Raw genomic sequence first — 24939 nt, 5'->3', positions numbered from 1 at the left:
AGCTGGAGAGCTGAGACCTACCATCCCTTGATTCTGAGCCAACCAGATAAAAGCACTGAAGCCCAGAGTTTCTCAAACTTTAATATGTATTCACATCATCTGGGGATTTGGGGACAGTGCAGATTCTGCTTTAGAAGGTCTGGGGCGGGGCCCAAGAGTCTGCATTTTAATAAACTCCCAGGTAGTGCTTTTGCTGATGGTCCATAGACCACATTCCGAGTAGCAAAAGGATGAAAGGCGGCTGTGGAGGCTCCCCACAGTGGAGGGGGCTGTCCAGTTCCAAGGAGAACATGTTTATTTGTGCACAAAGTGACAGAACATGTTAAAGTGGAAAGCCACCACTGCAAGGCAGACAGTCATCTCTTGGTGGATTTCACCTTCCAGAGGCACTGGCATGGTTGTTAAACACTTGGGTTCTAAAGCTTGATGTCCTGAGTTTTACCTCTTAGGAGGTGTGTCGTCTTAGGCAAATCTTCAATTTGTCTGCGCCTCCAGTTTCCCCATCACATAATGGAAATAATAAGGCTATTATGAGGATTGGCTGAGTCAGTGGATAAAAAGTGCCTAACACGTGGCAGCACAGTGAACAGCACTCAGTAAGTGTGTGTTGTTCATAATATGCCTTCTCCAGAAGTGAACGTGGACCCGCACAGAGGCTTACTCTGCTTCTGGTACATGGTTAGGAAAAAAAAAAATGCAACCCCCCATCTTTCTCTTACTGAAAGGCCTGTATCCTCCCTTTCAAATTCCTCCTCCCCTCCGGCCCACTCCCACACCCCCTCCCCTGGCCCCCAGCCCCAGTGTGGTCTGGATGGGCCCCACAGGGGCAGGGACAGGGACAGGACGTGGGGCTGTATCTGACAGGAACCTGAGGGGCTGGCCCGGGAGGGGACTGGGGCCCAGCTTCCTGAAGGGAGGATGGGCTGAGGCAGGCACCCAGTGCCGGAGAAGATGCCCTCCTGGGCCCTCTTGGCGGTCATCTCCTACCTCCTCCCGGCCCCCCAAAACCTGGCACAAGTCACCAGCCAAGGTGAGGTGTGTGGAGGGTAGCAAACACCCATACCCAGGAAGATGGAGCCCTGGGCGGGTGGAAGCGGGGAGGGAAGTGCAAAGTGGGAGGCCCCCACTGGTCCCCTACTCTTGCCCACAAACATGCTGGTGAGGACCGGGAGCCCAACTCACCAGCTGTTCCTCAGATGCCTCCTTGCTGGCCTCGGACTCAGAGTCCCTGAACTGTTTCTCTCGAACCTTTGAGGACCTCACTTGCTTCTGGGATGAGGAAGAGGGAGCATCCAGTGAAATGTATCAGCTGCTCTACGCCTACCCGGGGTATGTGTTGCATCATATGTATCCTATATATATATCATGTGTATACACCACTCCCCGTATCTGTCCTGTGCATACTGCAGCTGAGCCCTATTCTAGCAGCTTCCTTGCCTTTGGCCCTGTCAGAGGACTAGTCCAAGTATGAGACCGAAGTAGCCACTTAATGAACAGAGGTGCTTTGGATACAGCCAGCTCCAGCCCCTATGTACCCCCTAATCCCACCCATCCCAGGCACTGAGAAGAAAAATGGTGGTAATGGAAACAGAAGTTGGACTTGGGCCCAGACCTGGGTCCTCAGGGTTGGACAGGTGAGCATGTAGGTAGCCCAGACTTCTGTGCCCACAGGGAGCAGCCCCGCACCTGCCCCCTGAGTTCCCAGCAAGTGATGCCCTTTAGAACCCGATACGTGTGCCAGTTTCCAACCCAGGCTGAAGTTCGCCTCTTCTCTCAACTGCACCTCTGGGTGAAGAACGTGTTTCTGAACCAGAATCTGACCCAGCGGGTGCTCTCTGTGGATGCTGTGGGTAAGGACCATCCTCCTGTCATCCTGGCCCCTCTGTTTGCCACCCTTGGGCCAGCTCCTAGAATCAGACCGAGCTGTGCTCTTTCAAGACGACATGGGTGCATCCCCACTACCAGACTCCCAGAGGCACCTCGAGACCCCTTTCTCATTCCTCTTAGCCTTAGCGTCCAGAGCTAGACTTCGTTTCACATCAGAGACACCGCAACCTTCCCATCACTAACCTATTCATTGATTCACTCATTCATCACTTACAGAATACCTACCCTGTGCTAGGCCCTGGGCATCAGGACAAGGATGCACAGATGAGGAGAGGTCCCTGCTCTTGAGGAGCACTGAGCCTAACAACCTGTGGTGAGGTCACTGCTCATCCGAGGACAGAACAGGATAAGGAGTCTCCCTGCCCCTGCCCCAGGGGCTGCCCTCAACCCAGCCTCGAGCACCCCTCTCCACAGTCCGTGGGCTGAGCTGTAGACTGTAGCACCCGAAGAGTTCTGATGTGCCCTGTCTCGCCCTTAGGCCTGCCAACTCCCCCCAGTCTCATCAAGGCCATGGGTGGGAGCCAGCCAGGGGAACTTCAGATCAGCTGGGAGGCCCCAGCTCCTGAAATCAATGAATTTCTGAGGCATGAACTCCGCTATGGCCCCAAGGACCCCAGGAACTCCACTGGCCCCACAGTCACACAGCTGCTGTCCGCAGAGACCTGCTGCCCAGCTCGGCGGAGACCAAACCTAGCCGCAACCCTGGACCAGTCTCCGTGTGCACAGCCCATGATGCCTCAACAGATGGGACCAGAGCAGACCTCCCCAACTAGAGAAGTATCTTGACCTCCTTCTAAGCTCCCCTCCTATCTCTTACCCTCAATTTTGCCCCAAGAAAGGACAGGCCATGCTTTGGGGATTCCAGACTGGGTTGGTCCTTAGAGAGTTAGCGTAGGGTCTGATTAGTTCTCAGAAGCCATGTTTATTTAGGAATCTCCCACTTTGCGTCATTCAGAACAACACAGCTGAGCACTTCAGGTCCCCAGGTTAGTAGGGGTTTCCCTATAAAGCCCTGAAAGTGAAAGTGAAAGTATCAGTCACTCAGTCGTCTCTGACTCTTTGTGACCCTGTGGGCTGTAGCCCACCAGGCTCCTCTGTCCGTGGGTTTCTCCAGGCAAGAATACTGGAGTGGGTTGCCATTTTCTTCTCCAGGGGATCTTCCCCGACCCAGGGATCAAACTCGAGTCTCCCACATTGCAGGCAGATTCTTTACCGTCTGAGCCAGGGAAACCTAAAAAGCCCTGAACTCCACCTGAAACCCACCGACCTGGCCCCCAGTCTGTGCACGTATTTATCCAGTGAAGAACTGAGTCTCTCTCCACAGGCATGTTGTGGGGCTTCAAATATAAGAGATGTAGGCTCTCTTGGCTGAGAGGCAGACCTAGATTGTGAGGTTGGGATTCCTCTCCCAAGGCTCCATCTCTGACAATGAAGGGTGGCAGCTGCCTCATCTCAGGACTCCAGCCTGGTAACTCCTACTGGCTCCAGCTACGCAGCCAACCTGATGGAGTCTCTCTCCGTGGTTCCTGGGGATCTTGGTCCCTCCCTGTGACTGTGGACCTGCCTGGAGACGCAGGTGAGTCAACAGGGGAGTGGAGGAGGAGATAGAAAAGATCTCTAGCGATGCATGGGCTAGATATGGAAGCTCAGAGAACCATGGTCCTTCCTGATGATCTCAAATTTGCTACTGCACAGGATGAATTATATTCAGGGAGAGAAGAAAGTATAGGAGCAAATGTTCAAGTTACATGTGTAAAGATGATCTGGATACCCAATGGAGTCGGAACACGTGTGCTCTGACAGGGCTTCTTTCTCCACATCCATGCTCAGTCTTTGCGACCCCATGGACTGTAGCCCATCTGGCTCCTCTGTCCATGGGATTCTCAAGGCAAGAATACTGGAGTGGGTTGCCATACCCTCCTCCAGGGGATCTCTCCTTCTCTGACCCCAGGGGAAATTGGACTGCAATGCTTTACCTTGGACCTGATGAATGTTACCTGTCAGTGGCAACAACTGGACCATGCCAGCTCCCAAGGCTTCTTCTACCACAGCGGGGCACGGTGCTGTCCCAGAGACAGGTGAGAAGTGAACAGCTGATTGAGTTTGATGTCATGGGAGAGAAGCACAACTCTGCAGAAAGAAGGGAGAGATTGTCCTTGATCCTCTTCAGTCCCCTCCCTTATTCCCCAAACCAAAGGCCCTCCATGCTCTCATCCATCAATGGTTATTGTATCCTTTCAACCTCTCTTCATACCCCCTGGGAATATGTTGGTTTAATTCCATGTAATCATGTCACCTGGAGAAGGCAATGGCACCTCACTCCAGTACTCTTGCCTGGAAAATCCCATGGACGGAAGAGCCTGCTAAGCTGCAGTCCATGGGGTCGCTAAGAGTCGGACACGACTGAGTGACTTCACTTTCACTTTTCACTTTCATGCACTGAAGAAGGAAACGGCAACCCACTCCAGTGTTCTTGCCTGGAGAATCCCAGGGACAGGGGAGCCTGGTGGGCTGCCATCTATGGCATCGCACAGAGTCGGGCATGACTGAAGTGACTTAGCAGTAGCAGTAGTAACAACAATCATGTCACCTGGACCATTACAACAGCCTACATTCTCAATCACTTCCAATTTACCTACCCCTGCATGCTGTTGACGAACTGACCTTTCTTAAAATTTGCATGGCCTTCTCCTACTCAAAAATGTACTGCAACTTTTCACTATTTATTGGATCCAATCAAAACTTCACCTGGTCTTCAAGCATTTCAACCAAACACCTCACTGATCTGTCACCTCCTTCATATCTAATATATAACCAAACCTTGTTGATTTTACCTATTAAACATCTCTAGAATCTGTCCGTATTTGTCCATCACAGCTATCACCCTAGTACAAGCCATCTTCATCTCTCAGTTAGGTTACTGAGAAGACTTACTAACTGATCAACTCTTGGATCCTCCAAAACATTCTCTACACAGGAGCTGAAGTGAGTTTTTAAAAGCATAAAAATAAATGCAACATTCTCTGCTTAAAACTATTCCAAGATCCATAGCTTTCACTGATCTTAGGACAAAGAAAAGAATTCTATTGTGACCATGTAAAGTTCTAAAAGACTCAGCCTCTATCTGTGCTTTCAACTTTATCTTATTCAGAGGGAGGCCTGGCGTGCTGCGATTCATGGGGTCGCAAAGAGTCGGACACAACTGAGCGACTGAACTGAACTGATGCTGCCTTCTGTGCTCTGCTCCGAGGCCTACTTTCATCCCCTCCTACCTGCCACAATCCCTCCTGCCTCTGGATCTTTGTACATGCTCTTTACCCAGATTGTTTATCTTTACTTAACCTCTACTTATCCTTCAGATCTCAACTCAAATGTCACCATCCCTGACCTTCCTTCTTAGGTACAGTGGCACTATTTATATATCCTTGTTGTACCATGTAACTCTCCTTCTTAAATACTTAACATAGTTATAATTTTACATTTATACCTTACATGGTTATTTGATTGATAACAAAATTCTCTCTCAGAACTCCGTTGAGAAAGGCTGATCTTAACATGATCCATGAGGGCAAAGTCAGTGTCTGCTTTTATTTATTAATGTATTCTCACTTACCATGGTGCCTAGAACAGAGTAGGTGCTCAGTTTAAAAAAAAGTTATTGAATAATGAAAAAAAACACTATTAACAGTTTTAGTGTATTCTTCCAGTTTTCTATGCATTTACACAATCTAATGAAGTGACTTAGCAGCAGCAAACGTAATATTTAATTTTCAATATAAATTGGATCACATTATATGTATGATTTTTTTAAATAATTTTATTTATTTATTTTTAGCTGCTCTGGGTCTTTGTGGCTGCTTGGGCTTTTCTCTAGTTGTGCCGACTGGGGGCTGCTCTTCATCGCCGTGCTCAGGCTTCTCATTGCAGTGGCTTCTCTTGTTTTGTTTGGGGCATGAGCTCCAGGGCAGGCAGGCTTCAGTAGTTGCAGCACGTGGGCTCTAGAGCACAGGCTCAGTAGTTGTGACACTCGGGCATCGTTGCTCCACGGCATGTGGGATCTTCCTGGAACAGGGGTGGAACCTGTCTCCTGCGTTGGCAGGTGAAGTCTTTACCACTGAGTCACCAGGGAAGCCCTGTATGATTTATTTTAACTTACTTTTTTACTTAAAAATGTGTCTTGGACATCTGTAATGATGTAACTCATTCTTTCTAATAGCTGTATAGATTTCCATAGTATGAAGAGGGCCATGAAGGAAAGGGTGGCAAAACCAAATTCACATACTCTCTGTCAAAACCTGCTTCTCCTCTTCTTGTCCATCCTGCCATCAACTCCGCTTTCCACCCTGAACTTCTGCCTTTTCTACACCCTCCACATCCAATCAGAAATACTGGTTATTTCGACCTTTTCAGTATCCCCTTTGAGTCCATCTGTTTCTCTCTACTCCCACTGCCAAAATCCTACTTTCAGATCCTCATCACTTTGCAGGTAAAATATCATGACTTTGTCCTAATAAATTTCTCAGCTTCTAGTCCACCCTCACAGATCCTTTCTCACAAACTGCAGTTAGACTTTCCTAAAGTACAAAGCTAGTGATGACAACTCTCTGCTTAAATTCCTTGAATGTCACCATTGTTACTGCAAGATTAAGCTCAAGCTCCTTAGAAAGGCAATAAGGCCACCTGTGGCCTTGATCTGACCACACTTACCACTCCCCACTAAGCCCTCTGTGCTAAAAATTTTCTGCACCACTTAGAGTTTCCCCCAAATGCCATCTCTCTTATCTGTGCACAAGCATGTGCCTGGGGTGCCTGTTTGTACCCTTTGCTTTCCTATTTATAGTCCAAGACTCATTCTAAGCACTGCCTTGTACAAGAACTATTTTCTGACCCTCCCCATTTGGGTCAGATGACCTTCCTTGCTACTCCCAAGCCAGCCTGTGCACATCACAGAAAAATACCATCTGTTTTTCTCCCTTTCCCAATGAAATGACATCTCCTTGAAAATTTTTCCTCATAGTACCTAGCACATAGTATAAATTATCTGTTGAATAACCTAGTAAACATAAAAATACATAAAATGGTAAATGATTTTAGTAATAGCTAGCTATTTAGGGGTTATAACCAGGAAGGAGACAGGATTTATTTGTTCAATAAACTGTTGAAGGTGACTATGTACCAGCCTCCAGGGATAGAGTGACAAAACAGAGAAGCTTCCAGCATTGTGGGGAGACCAACAAGAAAGAAAGGAGCAAGGTTAAATGATAGAGACTACGTGGAAGCTTGGGGATGGGTGCTAATTTCATGAGTGGGTGGAGAAAGCCTTGCCAAGGAGGTGACAGGTGAGCTGAGACCCATATGGCGAGAAGAAATGAGTCACGTGGGATCTAGAGGCAGGGCAATCCATGGCAAGATGAGCTGTAAGGACAGTGGATCTGGTATGTTTGCAGCACAGAGAGAAGGCCCACGTGGATGAAGTGTCATCACCTTGTGTGAGACTTGTAGGAGATGAGAATGGCAAGGCAGGGAGGAACTCAACCATATGAAGTGCTATAGGCTCTGGGGTGGAGTTTGGGTTTTATTTGGGATGGGGAGCCATGGAAGGATTTAAGCAAGAGTGATATGATATGAGCTTCCCAGGTGGCTCAGTAGGTGAAGAATCCAGCTGCCATGCAGGAGATGCGGGTTTAATCCAAGTCAAGAGCGGGTTTAATCCCTGGGTCAAGAAGATCCCCTGGAGAAGGAAATGGCAACCCACTCCAGTATTCTTGCCTGGGAAATCCTTTAGACAGAGGAGCGTGGCAGGCTACAGTCCATGGGGTCAGAAAAGAGTCGGACACCACAGCAACTAAATAACAATGTGACACCATATGATTTACATTTTTTTCATTTTAAACTTTTTATTTTGTATCGAGGTTCCGCCAATTAGCAATGCTGTGATAGTTTCAGGTGAACAGCAAAGGGACTCAGCCATACATATATCCAAGTATCCACTCTCCCCCAAACCCTGCTCCCATCCAGGCTGCCCCATAACACTGAGCAGAGCTACAGTTCCTTGCAGTTATCCATTTTAAATATAGCAGTGTATACATGACCATCCCAAACTCCCTAACAATCCCTTGCCCCTGGAAACCATAAATTCGTTTTAAAAAATATGAAATGCTTCATGAATTTGCAAGTCATCCTTGCCCAGAGGCCATGCTAATCTTCTCTGTATCATTCCCATTTTAGCATATGTGCTGCTAAAGCATTTATATTTTTAAAAGATGTTTCTCTGTGCAATTAAAAAGAAGTAAGAGTGGAAGCAGGATCACCATTTAGAAATATGCCTTAATCCAGGCAACAGATAATAATTTCATCTAATGTGACAGGAATAAAGGTCAAAATAAAGGCATAGCTTTGACATATATTCTGGACACCATCAGATCAACATTTTGGGTCTAAATTCTGATTGCTGTGTGGAGAACAAATTGAAGGGAGTAACAGAAACAGAGGCAGAAAAGCCAGTTAGGAGACTGTCACAATAATCTGTTAGTAAAATAACACTTAGAGGTGACTAAGAAGGCTCCCTAATGAGAATAGATTAAGAGCATAAATATATTTTGCTCCAGAAACATATGTTTTGCTTTACTCTTTGAAACAATCCCATTCAAAGTAGGTATTATTGACTCATTTCACAAATGAGGAAACTGAGGCAGAGATGAAAATCAAGTAGTTTGCCCAGAGTTTTATGCCAATAAGCCAAGACCTGAACTCTATAGCCCATGTTATTTCCCTATCTCATCTAGCTTTTTTTTGGCTGCACTGGGTCTCTGTTGTAGCACATGGGATTTTTCTCTAGTTGCTCCTCACAGGCTTAGTTGCCCTGTGGCATGTGGGATCTTAGTTCCCCAACCAGGGATCAACCCTCCATCCCCTGCATTGGAAAGCAGATTCTTAACCACTGGTCCACCAGGGAAGCCCCTCCCTCTTTATTAAGAAGAAGAGGCTGAACCCCAAAGCAAACCTCAGAAAAAAATACATGGCATGAGAGAGAAAGCCCTGGAGGCCTGTCCAAGGAACAAGTTAGATTAGAATCTAATTCCCTGTGAGACTAGATTAGTCTCTGAAGCAGGCATTGAATCAAATGACTCTATTTGCCTGATTTGTAGGAACCCCGTCTGGGAGAAGTGTGAAGAGGAGAAAAACGCGGGATCACAGTCCTCCCAGTTCTCCCGCTGTCACTTCAAGTCACAAAATGACAGTGCTATTCACATCCTTGTGGAGGTGACCACAGCCCAGGGTGCTGTTCACAGCTACCTTGGCTTCCCTTTCTGGATCCACCAGGCTGGTAAGGACTTTCTTCCCTTCCCCTCCCACACATTTCCCACCCCTACCATGTCTGACCCCATGCCCAGGATCACCAACTCTGATACTTCTGACCCATGGCCCTGGTGACATGATGTCTCATGCACAGAAGGGCTTAGGCCAGTCCCTGGTGACATCCCTGTAGTGCTCATCCCCACTCCAAACTTGCACTGGAGGGAGGTCTCCAGTGGGCAGCTGGAATTGGAATGGCAGCATCCATCAGCCTGGGCAGCCCAAGAGACCTGCTATCAGCTCCGATACACAGGAGAAGGCCATCAGGACTGGAAGGTACAGTCAAGGAACAAATGACCCCAGACCTCATACTCAGGGTATTTCTGAGTTTCAGGATGTCTGTTATCAGGAGTGATAACCAAGATATCACTATATACTCATGTGTATCCGTGTCTGGGCTTGTTTATCTCTGTTCTGTCTGATTCAACTGGCATTTTAATCTCTCTTTGGCACGTGACACTGCAGACTATGCCTATTTAAAATGTTCTCTTCCCTTTGCTTTTGGGATATCATTCTCTCCTGATTCTCCTACCACTTCTCTGACTGAACCTCCTCACTCTTTCCCGGGCTCTTCCTTTCCACGCTTCCTTAATAGGTTGTGCTTCCTGCATTCCCATCCTAGACTCTTTTCTTCTCTGAAAGTGAAAGTGTTAGTTGCTCAGTCATATCTGACTCTGCAACCCCAAGGACGGTAGCCCAACAGGCTCCTCTGTCCATGGAGTTCTCCAGGCAATAATACTGGAGTAGGTAGCCGTACCCTTCTCCAGGGGATCTTCCTGACCCAGGGATAGAACCCAGGTCTCCCTCATTGAAGGCAGATTCTTTACCAACATCTAGATTTTCTCCTTGGTGAGTGCTTCAATTCCATATTTTCAATGACTATATATTAACCATCCCAAACTTATTCCAACACCTATGTGGAAAATACCTTCTATACCATAGGTGAATTACCTAAACTTCTGAAGAGTCTGTTTCCTCACTGGTGAAATGGGGATAAAGCTATGTACTTTCCAGAGTTATAGTGAAAATTAAATATATAGATATTTAGCATATTGCCTGGGATAGAAGGCACTCAATAGACATTAAATATTAGTTTCTTTCTCTACTTTTATTCTCATCTACCACACGTATATATGACTTCTTACCATACAGTTCTACCTAAAAACCCCCTAGGACATTTCAGACTCAGTATAACCAAAACTGAACTTATTTTCTTCCCCAGATTTTTTTACTTTTTTATTGAGGTATACATTACATAAAGTAACACAAATCTTAAACATACAATTGGTTAATTTGTACATGTGCATACATCCATGTAACCATTACCCAGATGAAGATAAAGGTTGTTTCTGGTACCCCAGAAGTGTCTCATGCCCTCTGGTCACACACACACACCCTCCAAGGTAACTACAATTCTGACATTACCGTTCATGAGTTCTGGCTATTGTTGAACTTAATAAAATTTTAAAAATACAGCATTTCTTCTTCAAACTTACTTCTCCTGTTCTTTGTCTCTGACAATGGCACCAACACTTAACCCAGTTACTTCAGCCCGGAATTATCCTTGACTCGTCTCTCCTTTTCCCTTGTCCCTTCCTGCTATCAACAACTTAGTTGAGTTTATTGTACTAATAGGCCTCAAGTCTCTACTACCACTGTTTTGGTCTTATCTTTGACCCTCTAGCCCACCCATGCATGCTTTTAGTACACAGAACACTCTATAACCCGCAATCAAGCAACTCACTCAGGGTAACACTCTTTTGAGGGCTGTGGTACCTTACTTATATTGTTATTACTGCACTCATTACTTCTTTTAACTATTTACTTGTTTGGATGTCTTCTTCATAAGACATGTGAGGCCTTGTTTTTCTTTTTCCCCAATGCCTACCCCAGGGCTTGGCTTGTCACAAGCAGTTCATAAATGTTTACTATTGATCAAGTTAATAATGTCTCCCTGCTGATATACACGATGTTTGTTCCTTCTTCTTGGACTCTCCTGGTATCCCCAGCACCTAGCACAGTTCTGGCATCCTCTACTGAGAGGATGTTATTTGTAGCCTGGTTTACATGGCCATAGGCTTCCCTGGTGGCTCAGGCGTTAAAGGGTCTGCCTGCAAGGTAGGAGACCCGGGTTCAATCCCTAGGTCGGGAGATCCCCTGGAGATCCCCACCCTAGTACTGTTGCCAGGAAAACCCCATGGACCGAGGAGCCTGGTAGGCTACAGTCCATGGGCTCGCAAAGAGTCGGACACGACTGAGCAACTTCACTTACATGGCTCTGAGTATCTGAGTGTGTCCGGGGTTTCCATCGCCCAACCTGGTCAGTGTGTGTGTACCGGATCTCTGCCGATGTTATCATATGTATGTGTGTCAGGATGAGTAGTTATGTGTGTGGATGAGTCAGTGTGCCGGGGGTGTAACACGCCAGGCAGGGCGAGGCTCTCTGTCCGAGTGTTCTCTCCAGCCAGTTTCCGCCAGGGATGCGTGTTTTCTGCCAGTGAGGCGCTTTGGAGGAATCCCCCGGGATTCAAAGCGGTAGTACTGGGGTCAAACAGAGGTCGAGTTCTCCAGGGCCCAACGCCGTCCCACAGAGACCGGGAGCCTGACCACCCGCTTGCACCTTTGCGTAGGTGCTGGAGCCACCTCTTGGAGCCCAGGGAGAGACCTTGGAGCTGCGCCCGCGCTCCCGCTACCGCGTACAGCTGCGCGCCAGGCTCCATGGCCCCACCTTCCAAGGTCCCTGGAGCTCCTGGTCCGACCCAGTGAGGGTGGAGACGGCTTCCGAGACGGGTGAGGGCTGGGCAGGGGCAAAAGCTCTCTGCGCCTGCGCGAGTGGAGGGGCGGGGCTCCGACCGCAGCAGGCTGCGGCTGCGCAGACACACCCGGCGCCCCCGGACAGCGAGTGGGGTGGGGCTGGTGGGTCTGCAGCAGGGTTCTGGCCAGGCGCCTCCCCCTGAGGGCTGACTGCTTTTTGTCCCTTAGTCTGGATCGTCCTGGTGACTGCTCTGCTGCTGGTCCTGGGCGTCAGCGCCCTCCTGGGCCTGCTGCTGCTGAGGTGGCAATTTCCTGCGCACTACAGGTACCGCTCCGGCCAGGTGGGAGACGGGGCTGTGATCCGGGCAAGGCCGGCGGCCCCTAAAGAAGCATCCTCGGGTCACTCTATGACGCCCGCTCTCCAGACAATCTCACATCCAGACCTGTGGCATCTGCCGCCCCCGCACGTCTTCCCTGGGAGTCCCACCGCCTCCTTACACTCGAACATGTCCACTATGCGGGACACCTCAAACAGCCCCACCTTCTGGCTCCTCATCTCAGTAACAAGTCCACCTGTCACCCAAGCCAGACCACTTGGGCGCCTCCCTCCCCATTATCCAGTCTGGTCCTGTCATTCCACCTCCGAAACTTCACTCAAAACCAGCACACTTTCTCTAGCCCTACAGGCACGACCCGACTCACCAAAACGGAGCCCCTTCTCCCTCCAGTCTAGCCTCACACAGCCATCAGAATAATCTTTCTAAAACGGCGCACATGAACTTGTCACTCTGCCTCCTTAAATTTCACTATGAGCTCCCCAGGAGAAAGTCCAGGCTCTAGAGTAACAAGCGAGGCTGTGCCCCTGCCGGTATTCCCACCTCCCGCCCTGTGCATCAGCCTTGCCACACTGTCGGTGATTTCCTCCACAAATCCAGTGGTTTTACTTCTCAGTGTCTTTGAACATAATGTCCCCTCTGCCAGGAATATCCTCCCTGGATGACTAATATCCATTTATCTTTAAATAACTTTCTTCACCAACTCCTAGGAAACCTTTCCTGACCCTCCCCTATTGGCTACGCTTTTTGTGCCCCAATACAGACTTCTTTCATAGTGCAGGATGCATTTTACTGCATTCATTTCTTTATATGTCTTCCCTGTGCCTTACGTGGTCATCCTTAAATCTTCAGCACAGTGCCTGCCAAATAGCACACCCTTAAATAAATGCTGTTAATGAATGAGTTGTTTATGTGGGGAGACTAAGTCTGAGGATAAATGTCACTGGAAGTTATAAACATAAAGGATAGATTCCATACCACCTCAGTCCTTTGACTGGTAACACCTCTGTATTCTTGAGGACTCAGCTCAGAAGGTGACTCCTCCAGGCGGCCTCTTTTGATGGCCCTAGGCTGGATTAGATGCCCCTCTTTGGGGCTCACATCTCTCCTTGAACATGACTTTGAGCTTTTAATCCTCTCTAATGTATGAGCAGACTGGGATGTAGCTTGTATCTAGATCCAGCAAAAAGGTTGAGGGAGAAGAGGGAGGCTGTGCTGCTGACCCAGATGTACTCAGTCCCTTTCCCAAAATTTATCAGATACATCACTCCTCCTCCCCTGGAGAGATATATGTGTGGTCACAGAAGAGGCTCGACTGGAAAAAAGAAAAAAAAAAAAAAACAAAGAAGAGGCCCAAAGCGTCATTCAGCTAAAGTCCTTCCTTGCGGAAATATGAGCCTAAGGAACTGGAGGGTCCCCCCATATACCTTAATCCACATTCTTCCCAGGGAGACCATCTTCCCCAGTAACTTAATAAAAGCCCCATGAGTTCTCTTCATTCAACTAATTTCTTGAGAATCTATTATGGGTCAGATACTGTTCTATACCCTGGAGATCCAAGAGTGAGCAAATAGACAAACCCTTTGCTCTCGGGGATTTACAGTATATATATAAAATAAGATTCTAATAAATATACAATAAGTCAAGTACTATAAAGAATAATAAGCAGAGCAGGAGACAAAAAGTGATGGGGAAGGGAGGTGGTTCTATTTTAGACAGGGTAGTCAGGGAAGGCCTCTCTGTCGGGATGACATCTGAGCAGAAACCTAAGTAAAATGAGGAAATGAGTTGATGATCCAGGCAGAGAGAATAGAAAGTGCAAAGACCCTGAGGCAAGAATGTTTGAGGACACTCAGACTGCTTTTTTGAGGCCCCACACCCCTGACTTCCCCCCACCACCTGAGGTTTCCTTTCCACCCGTGCTCCTCTACCTTACTCTTCAAGCTTACTCCCCCACCTCACTGCCTCCCCACACACACCTTAGTGCTCTCGCCCCCCTAATTCACTCCCACAGCTCAATCTCCTTCTCTTCCTTCTCCTCAAGGAGCCTGAGGCATGCTCTGTGGCCCTCACTTCCAGACCTCCACCGGGTCCTTGGCCAGTACCTTAGGGATACTGCGGCCCTGAGTCCGGTGAGTGCACCTCCCCCCACCACCAGCCCTGCTTAGAGCTCCTTGCCCCATCACACAACTTCTTGCCCCACAAGTATACCATCCCTGGGCCCTACCTCCAGCCCAACCCTCCTTCCTGCACAGTCCAGGTCCTGCTCCCACAGGACCTGCTCTAATCCAGACCCCTTTCCCCCCATCTCTCCCAGCCCAAGGCTGCAGTCTCAGATGTCTATGAGGAAGTGGAACCCAGCCTCCTTGAAATTCTACCTAGATCCTCAGAGAAGGCTCCCTTGCCCCTGTGTTCCTCCCAGGCCCAGTTGGACTACCGAGGATTGCAGCCTTCTTGCCTGGGGACCATGCCCCTGTCTGTGTGCCCACCAGTGGCTGAGCCAGGGTCCTACTGTACCACTCACATCGCCAACCATTCCTACTTACCACTCAGCTGCTGGCAGGTCCCTCGCTCCCAGTACCCTGGACAGATCCAAACTCTCTAGTCCTCCCTCCTGAACTTCCTAACCCATCCCATCCCAACAACAACCGTCTCAGATCTCACGTTCTTCCCTGTTGTCTACCCTTCTGGCTGGACTTCATAACACTGACTTTTCACCACTGCTGCTGGCATCAATCTGGGACCCTTTCTCCTCAGGCAAGGTTCATTCGACTAAGCTCCTCTAGCTTTCACCTCCTTTCTCTCTGCTCTTTATTGGCAAAGTCCTTGAAAAGGAGTCTCCACTTCCCAGCTCCCATTTGCTCCTCAGACTGCTGCAATTTATTCTCCTGCTCCCACTCTGCTAATGAAACTACTAAGGCAAAGCTCACCTCAAGCTTTCTCATCACAAGAGCCAATCAGATCTTGTTAATCCTCAACCTGTTTAATCTCTCTGTTGGCATTTGTCATGGTGACTACTTCTTTCTCCTTTAAATTCTCTCCTCTATGGCTTGGATGCATCACCATCTCTCCTGGCTCTGCTTGGGCTTCTCTGAGTATACTGATAGTTGACAGCATAAACTCTGTGGTGTCAGAGCTAAGTTCAATTCCTATCTTTCCCACTTGCTAGCTGTGTGACCTTGAATAAATAACTCAAAATCTTTGAGCCTTAATTTTCTCATCTATAAAATAGGGATAATACAGAACACTATAGAGTTGTAAAGAGCATTTAGTGAGATATTCTAAGTAAAGCACAGTGAAAGAGTTTCCCGGGTTAATGTCAGCAGCATTGCCGACATAGTGCCGACTAGGACAAGATATTTGAGATATCTCGACTAGACTATAGTAATTTTTCCCTCCTAATCTCTTATCTTGGCTTATCTTCCACTCCTTAATTATTGCAGTCACTTAAGAGTCAATTCTTAACAGTCTCCGACCCATCTGCTCTCATAGCCTTTCTTACATGCTGACCATTCTAAAGCTCTTATCTCCAGCCCAGACTTTTACTATAGCACCTGAAATGCTTTATGCAAATAACTGTTTGCATGTCTGTCTTCCACTACTAGATTGTGAGCTCCTTGAGGGCAAGGGTGCTGATTCATCTGCCTCCCCACCTCCCCTACCCCCTAAGCACCTAGAGTAGTGCTTGATTCACCATAGCAGGCCTCCAATAAATGTTTTCTAAATGAAGGAAATCTTTCTGGACAATGCCACCTCATCCCATGCCAACCTCTCTCATCCTCTACACCATTCATATACAGTGGTAAATATGCTTAGGCCATTCTGATTATGGATTCCTGACCCATTCAAATTCTCAAACAAATGTTATTTTTTGCTGACTCCAAACATACCCAGTGTATCAGTCAGAGCCTTGGCAGAAATAGATGACACACACACACTCAGTCTGGGTATCTGGATGAGAGTTTAATATAGGGCATATTTACAAAGATGGGGCAAGATTTAGGAAAAAGATCAAGGAATAGTGCAGCATCCTGGGGCTAACAGCAGCTGGGAGGTGGTGTCCACCCCTCCCCACCCTGGTTATCAAGGGGTCACAGGAGAGAGTGGTTACAGAGAGGGCTGCCTGGCAGGAGCTGTGGCAGAGAGCTGCAGCCAGCTTGTGGGGATGTAACAGTAATGGAGCCAGGGGAACAAATAGCTCCTGCCTGTTCCCCCTCCCTCCCTCCAACACCACCCTTTGACCCCCCCTGTATTAGTTTGCAAGCACTGCCCTAACAGAATATCACAAACAACAGACATTTATTGTCTCATAGTTTTGGAGGCTAGAAATTCAAGGTTTCAGCAGGGTTGGTTGCCTCTGAGAGCAGTAAGAAAGAATCTGTTCCATTCCTCTCCCCTCGCTTCTGGGGCTTTCCTGGTGTTCCTAGACTTGTTTCTAGGCCTCTCCTCCTCTCCTCTGCCTTCATCTTCATATGGCGTTCTCTCTTTCATGTGTGTGTGTCCAAACTTCTCCATTTTATAAGGACACAAGTCATATTGGATTGCTGCTGCTGCTGCTAAGTTGCCTCAGTCGTGTCCGACTCTGTGCGACCCCATAGACGGCAGCCACTAGGCTCCTATGTCCCCAGGATTCTCCAGGCAAGAATACTGGCTGGAGTGGGCTGCCATTTCCTTCTCCAATGCATGAAAGTGAAAAGTGAAAGTGAAGTCGCTCAGTCGAGTCCGACTCAGCAACCCCATGGACTGCAGCCTACCAGGTTCCTCCGTCCATGGGTTTTTCCAGGCAAGAATACTGGAGTGGGTTGCCATTGCCTTCTCTGCATATTAGATTAGGGCCCACGCAAATGACTTCATCTTAACTAATTATATTCTGGAGTGACTCTATTTCTAAATAAGTTCACACTCTGAAGTACCTCATGCGAAGAGTTTACTCATTGGAAAAGACCCTGATGCTGGGAGGGATCGGAGGCAGGAGGAGAAGGGGACGACACAGGATGAGATGGCTGGATGGCATCACCGACTTGATGGACATGAGTTTGAGGAGTTGGTGATGGACAGGGAGGCCTGGCATGCTGCAATTCATGGAGTCGCAAAGAGTTGGACACGACTGAGCGACTGAACTGAACTGAACTGAAGTACTGGGACTTAAGTATCCAACATATAAATTTGGGGGTGAGGGACACAATTTAACCCATAACATCCTCCCATTGGTGAAATACAAACAGAAACCAGAGCCCAAGGGAATCCACTGACGCAGGCCATATGAGTCAGCCTCATAGGGCACAGAACAGAATAGAGAAGGATGAAATGTGGACCTGGATGGGACAAATGGATGACGTCTAGTATACTCACTTTCCATACTTCCTTCCCCAAGCCATGTTCAAGGCTCCAACTTGACTCCTAGGGACTCAAAACTAGGGTTGAGAACCAAACCACTGAAACTCTCACCTCTATACCGATTCAGCCATCATGTCCTTACCCCTTTTACTTACCAAATTCTGTCTCCTCTTCTCCATCTTCACTGAGCTATTATTGCAGCCTCTACCAACTACCTCTGCCTCCAGTCTTTCTCCCTAAATCCAACCTGTATGTTGCCTCCAGACTGATCTTCCTGTTCATCTCACTCCTTGTTCACTCTTTACTTCTAAATCTTTAGTTTGGCTCTTCAGAACTGATCTCATTCTCTTCTGTTATTTTGCTGTGTGAGGATTAAAAGTGTTAGTACAATGCCAAGCACATAGTAACTACTCAGTATTTACAGAGTTATCTTTATTATTATCCCAACTGGACTGTTCCACACCCTGAATATTACCTATATTTTATTCCCTCTATATCTTCTCCTTCAGGTCCTTCAGGTGAGAGTTCCCTTATCTAAGCAGCTCATCAGGTATCCAGACACCTTGCTCTACCAACAGGCCATTGCCTGGCCTCTTCTATCTCCTCTGGCTCTTTTGCCTTCATCTTCAAAGATGCATAGGCAGGACTTCCCTGGAAGTCCAGTGGATAAGAACCCACCTGCCAATGCAGTTAACACTGATTTGATTCCTCATCCAGGAAGATCCCACATGCCTCGAGGCAACTAAGCCTGTGCACCACAACTGCTAGAGTCCAAGCACCCTAGAGCCCCTGCTCTTCAGCAAGAGAAGCCACCGCAACGAGAAGCTCGGGCAACCCAACGAAGGGTAGCCTCCTCTGCAACTAGGGAAACAACAAAGACCCGGTATAGCCAGAAATAAAAATTTTAAATAAAAGATGCATAGGATCTTAGTGCTGGCCTTCCCTCCAGCTCCCTCTTTCTCACTCTCCAATTTCTTATATAAGTAGCCCATGCTTGCTGCCTCCATATTCTCCCCACCCTCCTTTCTGCAACCCCTTCCAAAGGAAACCTGAGCACCCCCTTCCCGATCCCTTTCTCTCCAAGGTCACCCATGATTTGTTTCTCAATAGCCAACTCTGACCTTTTCTGTCATCACTCGACTATTTTGCATGGTAAAATTCCTCCCACTTCAAGGTTCATGTCAGTACAATCTCCACTGGCTTCTGCCATTCCTTTATTCTTATTTTTTTTTAATTTTTTTAATTAAAGGTCTTTTTCTAATGGTCTTTAAAAAAATAACTTTATTTATTTACTGTTTGGGCTGTGGTGGGTCTTTGTTGCTGTGGGGCTTTTCTGTAGTTGCAGAGAAGCCACTCTCTAGCTGCAGTGCACAGGCTGCTCATTGTGGTGGCTCTTGTTGCAGAGCACAGGCTCTAGGACACTCGCGTTTCAGTAGTGTGGCGTGTGGGCTCAGTGGCTGCAGCTCCTGGGTTCTGGAGCGCAGCCTCAGTAGTTGGGCTGCACTGGCTTAGTTGTTCCATGGCATGTGAGGTCTTCCTGGACTAGGGATCAAACCAGTGTCTCCTGCACTAGCAGGTCGATTCTTTACCACTGAGCCACCAAAGAAGCCCTGTCATTCCTTTACTTTTCAAGGTTCAAATTCCCTGAAGTTGTACCCTTATTTACCCAGTTGTTCTCTTCCTCTCCTGTGACCCTTACTCCAGAAACTGCAAATTGCTGGCCATGCCTTGTCCTCAGAAATGTTTTGCTTGGCCCTCCCCTGAATGGAGACTCTAATTGACTCCACAATGCCTAGCAGATAAAAGTCCAAACTCCTTAGCTTAACATTTATGGCCCTGACCAGCTTGACTCCTTTATGTCCTCTAGGGTTCAGGGACTCCCCATTTCCAACCCTAGGACACCTAAATCCTTGTTTTCCTAGGTAATTGGAAAGAGATAACATGAATGATTCAAAATTAAAGGTAATAACAATATCGTTTGGTGAAAACTCCAAAATTTTCTCTGTCATTATCAGAATTGATTTTAGGCTAAAGATTTTTTTTTTTTTTCCCTAGCCCTCTCTGGGACAGTGTAGAATATGGTTAGATTGCTGAGGTTAGTTAGATAGTTTGGCTCCACTAATTATTATTGACTGTGTGCCTTTGGGCAAGTTTCTCAACTTTCCCTGACCTGGTTTCTTTCTTTCTTTCTTTCTTTCTTTCTTTTTTTTTTTTTTTTAAAAAGGGAATAAATTTTCTGCCTTATGGGATTAAGAATTACCTGCAGTAATGTACGTAAACTCTTTTAAACATCATAGTTAGCAGATGGTCAGTAATGGTGCCCATTATCATTTTTATGATTGCTGCTTCACCTCTAAGTATATCATACAATTCACTGAAGTCACTATTAGAGACTCTATTGAACAGGAGTCAAATCTGGACTCCCACCAGCATGCGACCTTGCACAAATCCCTTTCTGGGCTGCGGATTCTTCATCTGTAAAATACGGGTGTGTTGCTGGGATGCGGAGATGCACCACGTGCAGATTAGACTCGTGGATCTCTAAAAATCCTGACATCTCAAGCTCCATGGGGGTCAGCCCCAGTTTCCCTCACAGGGCTATCCAATCTTAACCTCCCAGATAGGCAGGTCTGAATCCTGATCTTTTTTCTTGACCATAAGGAATTCACCCCTCTTTCAGCTTAATTTTCCTTGTTTCTAAAACAACAGCAAACAAAACAGTTTTTGAAAACAAACACAGGCACTTCTACCTTCCTAGCAGTGTTCCCGCAGGCACTAAGCTAACAGGACGCTCCGGCCTTCTCTCTTCTGCTTCTAAGTTTCTCAGTCACCTCCTGCAGCACCCCACTCCTAACCTTCCTGCCTGCCTTCGGCTGGTCGGCCACTGCCTTACACTGCCTTCTCTAAACAGGTTTAAGTGTTTAGGTCATCCCACCGAGTTCTGCACCTCGTATCATAAAAACGATCCTCAAGCATGAAGCGTGAAGGACGGTGCCGGGGAGCCTGAGGAATGAATGAAACCAATAGGGGAAGGCAGCCAGCGCAGGCCCCGCCCCCAGACGCGCCCCGCCCCGCCCCGTTTCCCGACACCTGGTGGCGTAGAAGCTGCCTTTGCCTTTCTCCCACCCTTCAAATCCCGCTCGCTTGCTGGACTCCCGTGAGATCGGGAGCTTCCCCCGGAAGACCCGCCCCCTGTGCCGTGGAGGCCAATGGTCTAGGGCGACGGTTGCGACGGTTGGATTTTGAAGGAGCCAATGAGTGCTTGGAGCGGAGAGTTTAAGTCGTCCAAGTCCTCACTGCTAAAGCCGGTCTAGGATCGGAACCTGCTCTTAAATTAACGGTGAGAGACGGCTGGACTGAGCGAACCGGTCTGGGGCCGCGGCCGAGGGTGCTGGGCCGGGAAGGGCTGTGGCAAGGGTGGTCCTGACTGTGGTCGGCCGCCCCAGAGCACGGTCGCCTCTCTTACTCTGGGGCTCAGCGGGCAGCCACTGCAAGGAACCCTCTCCCTCCAGACGCTCCCATGGCCCAGTTCGTGTTCGAGAGTGACTTGCACTCGCTGCTGCAGCTAGATACACCCATCCCCAATGCACCCCCTGCGCGCTGGCAGCGCAAAGCGAAGGAAGCCGCGGGGCCGGCCCCCTCGCCTATGCGGGCAGCCAATCGATCCCACAGCGCCGGCAGGACTCCAGGCCGAACTCCCGGTCAGTAGGGTGCGGCGGGTCGCGGGGAGGAAAGGGCAAGGGCTTGAAGCAGCCTTCACGCCTCCTCACCCTGAACCGGGTCTGAGAGTGTGGCTTCCCTGTCCCTGTCCCAGGCAAATCCAGCTCCAAGCTTCAGACCACTCCCAGCAAACCTGGCGGTGACCGCTATATCCCCCATCGCAATGCTTCCCAGATGGAGGTGGCTAGCTTCCTCCTGAGCAAGGAGAACCAGCCCGACAACAGTGAGACGCCCACCAAGAAGGTATGTATCCCAGGGGACTTCTAGCAGGAAACTGGTCTGTGAAATCTAGATAATACCGCCACCTCATCCCCACCCTTATGTGCCAGGAACATCAGAAAGCATGGGCTTTGAATCTGAACGGTTTTGACATGGAAGAAGCCAAGATCCTTCGGCTCAGTGGAAAACCACAAAATGCCCCAGAGGGTAAGATGTCAGTCTATCCCCAGGGCTCAGGACGGATGAGATGGCTGTCTGCCTTTTCCACCTAAGACTGAGGGGAAAGAAGTGCTTATCTGGCCTTCCTGTCTAAAGGCGTGTGGAAGTGTCAATCCTCCCAGTCTAGACCCATTCTGTTGCCACAGGTTACCAGAACAGGCTAAAAGTACTCTATAGCCAGAAGGCCACGCCAGGCTCCAGCAGGAAGACTTGCCGCTACATTCCTTCCCTGCCAGACCGCATCCTGGATGCCCCTGAAATCCGGAATGACTACTGTAAGTGCAGTCTTCTCCTTGTCCAGCGGATGGAGAAAGAGGGAGAGAGAGGGACAAGGCAAACAGGACAGCTCATCCTCTTCCCTTTCCCCTCTGGCAGACCTGAACCTTGTGGATTGGAGCTCTGGGAATGTACTGGCTGTGGCTTTGGACAACAGTGTATACTTGTGGAGTGCTAGCACTGGTGACATTTTGCAGCTGCTGCAAATGGAGCAGCCTGGGGACTATATATCTTCTGTGGCCTGGATCAAAGAGGGCAACTACCTGGCTGTGGGCACCAGCAGTGCCGAGGTGCAGGTGAGACTTGTCCTGGTGCTGCAGCTCTATTGTCCCCAGACCCGGGGGCTTGCCCAGCAGGACGATTCTAATGCCAAGTCCCGATCCTCATGGTCTTCTCTCTCTGTAGCTATGGGATGTGCAACAGCAGAAACGGCTTCGAAACATGACCAGTCATTCTGCCCGAGTGGGCTCCCTCTGTTGGAATAGCTATATCCTGTCCAGGTCAGTGGCTTTACTAATCTGTTACAAAATCAGATTTTGGCCCCCCTCTCCCTGGACTGTACACCTCTAACAGAAGCAGCTCTGGCCTGCCGCCTGTTTGGCACTGCTACAGGACTTGGTTCCCTTCTCCCCTCCTGCAGTGGCTCACGCTCCGGCCACATCCACCACCATGATGTTCGGGTAGCAGAACACCATGTGGCCACACTGAGTGGCCATAGCCAAGAAGTGTGTGGCTTGCGCTGGGCCCCAGATGGACGACATTTAGCCAGTGGCGGCAACGACAACTTGGTCAACGTGTGGCCTAGTGCTCCTGGAGAGGGTGGCTGGGTTCCTCTGCAGACCTTCACCCAGCATCAAGGGGCTGTCAAGGTGAGAGTGGGGCTGGGCTTGCCCTCTGCAGACTCTCACCTAGAACCACCTGGGGACTATTAAGAGGACGTGGGATGATGGAATTGGACCGAGTTAATCTGTGTGCCCGGTAACTCCTTGTCTTGCTCCAGCACCTGCTGACTTCACCTTTGTCCCATCTAGGCTGTAGCTTGGTGTCCCTGGCAGTCCAACGTCCTGGCAACTGGCGGGGGCACGAGTGATCGACACATTCGGATCTGGAACGTCTGCTCTGGGGCCTGTCTGAGTGCCGTGGATGCCCATTCCCAGGTAGTCCTTATTCTAGCCTCACTTCCAGACGTGCTCTTATTCTGTGTAGCTTTCCTGGGCAACCTCCTCCCCACCAATGGCTTCACCGAGGCAATACTGGCATGATTGCCAAGCTCAGATGTCACCCTTCAATTCCAGACACACATTTTCAACAGTCCACAACCAGCCTGTCTCTAACCCCACATTCTGTAAGGTGGCACCACCCTAGTATGTCCCAAATTAAACTTGTCGCTTCCCCTTGCCTCCCTGAAATGTGTGTTCCTCCTCTGCTATTTGAGAGGGATAGTAAGAAATCTGAACAATACTCTTTCATCTTCCTCACCTAGTCACCAAGATATATCAGTTTTCCCTCAGAGTATCATTCACATGTGTCCCCTCGCCTCGGCCTCATCCTTCTTCCTGTGGAGGCTCACAGCACTGGTCTTTTATTGCTTCCAGTCTGCCCTCTATATTGGTCTGGGTAGTCTGTTTCTATCCTCCTCAAGCCCTGCAAGGGCTCCCAATTACCTACAGTGTATAATCCAAATGTTTTAGAATGATATTTGAGGTCCTAGCTCAAAGGTGGGTCTCCCTGCAGGCACTGCAGCTTCCTCTCCTGACAGACACCCCCTTGCCCAGTACATGCAGACTTTGCTTTATTCTAGCCTCAGACTCTGGAGTCAGAGTTCAAATTCTGGCTCCATCACCTACTAACTTAACTAATTTAATTTGCATGTGAGCTTAGACAACTTACTGAATCTTCCAATTGATTTCTCATCTATAAAATGGTTAACAGGTCTAACTCTCAAAAGGGTTTTGTAAGGACTTACAGTTACTCAAGTCTGAGTCTGTAGCCTCTGGCAGAGTACCTGACACCACAGTGGATGCGGTTCCGATTTGAGTAGTGTTGGCTCTATGTATGTCATGCCCATGCCATCTCCTCTCCACAGGTGTGCTCCATCCTCTGGTCTCCCCACTACAAGGAGCTCATCTCAGGCCACGGCTTTGCCCAGAACCAGCTGGTTATTTGGAAGTACCCAACCATGGCCAAGGTGGCTGAGCTGAAAGGTAGGTGCTAAGTGCCAGGCACAAAAGGGCACATATTGTATGACTATTTGTATGAAATGTCCAGTAGAGGCAAATGCAGAGAGACAGAAAACAGATTAATGGTTGCCAGAGGCTGGGAGGAGAGAGTACTGAGGAGTGACTGTCTTTATGGAGTGATGAATTATCATTGTGATGGTTGCACAACTTTAGAAACCAATGAATTGTATGCTTTAAAAAGATCAATTTTATAGTATATGACTTGTTAATTATCTCAATTAAACTGTTAAAAAAACTCTCAAAATTGGAGGGGTATAGGTACCTACAATCCTATGCATTGCTCTCCCTTTTTTCCTCCTCATATCCCAGGTCACACAGCCCGGGTACTCAGTCTGACTATGAGCCCAGATGGGGCTACAGTGGCGTCCGCAGCAGCAGATGAGACCCTGCGGCTGTGGCGCTGCTTTGAGCTGGACCCTGCCCGGCGGCGGGAGCGGGAGAAGGCCAGTGCGGCCAAAAGTAGCCTCATCCACCAAGGCATCCGCTGAGGACCAACTCCTCGCAGTGTTTTGTGGGGTTTGTTTTTTGTTTTGTTTTGTTTTTTTACTTTTCTAATAAAGTCACATCTCCCTCTCTTCTGGCACGACCTCTGTCCC

At 48.5% G+C, this 24939-nt stretch overlaps 2 protein-coding genes and 1 non-coding gene across 3 annotated transcripts; 2 read left to right on the top strand and 1 right to left on the bottom strand.

Annotated features, from left to right (window-relative positions):
• The first annotated feature begins 951 nt into the window (after positions 1-951).
• MPL (MPL proto-oncogene, thrombopoietin receptor) lies at positions 952-16066 on the top strand. The gene is made up of 12 exons (XM_020914774.2): positions 952-1030; positions 1197-1329; positions 1672-1850; positions 2366-2664; positions 3301-3463; positions 3839-3965; positions 9036-9214; positions 9377-9519; positions 11874-12033; positions 12226-12322; positions 14377-14464; positions 14650-16066. The coding sequence occupies exons 1-12, from the start codon at positions 952-954 to the stop codon at positions 14935-14937; spliced, it is 1935 nt and encodes a 644-aa protein (XP_020770433.2). The 3' UTR covers positions 14938-16066.
• Positions 8033-8135, bottom strand: LOC139035318 (U6 spliceosomal RNA). The gene has a single exon (XR_011487988.1). It is a non-coding gene; the product is annotated as a U6 spliceosomal RNA (small nuclear RNA).
• A 4696-nt stretch (positions 16067-20762) lies between the features above and the next one.
• Positions 20763-24918, top strand: CDC20 (cell division cycle 20). The gene is made up of 11 exons (XM_020914799.2): positions 20763-21009; positions 21182-21370; positions 21484-21632; positions 21719-21815; positions 21974-22102; positions 22203-22399; positions 22509-22603; positions 22744-22972; positions 23135-23260; positions 24190-24307; positions 24653-24918. Exons 2-11 carry the CDS (start codon positions 21190-21192, stop codon positions 24829-24831), a joined length of 1500 nt encoding a protein of 499 aa, XP_020770458.1. The 5' UTR covers positions 20763-21009; positions 21182-21189; the 3' UTR covers positions 24832-24918.
• The last annotated feature ends 21 nt before the right edge of the window (positions 24919-24939 follow it).

This window comes from Odocoileus virginianus, chromosome 5, assembly GCF_023699985.2.
Source record: "Odocoileus virginianus isolate 20LAN1187 ecotype Illinois chromosome 5, Ovbor_1.2, whole genome shotgun sequence".
NCBI classification, from domain to species: Eukaryota; Metazoa; Chordata; class Mammalia; order Artiodactyla; family Cervidae; genus Odocoileus; species Odocoileus virginianus.
The sequence above is the reverse complement of the archived record's forward strand: the minus strand, read 5'-3'. Positions and strand labels throughout refer to the sequence as shown.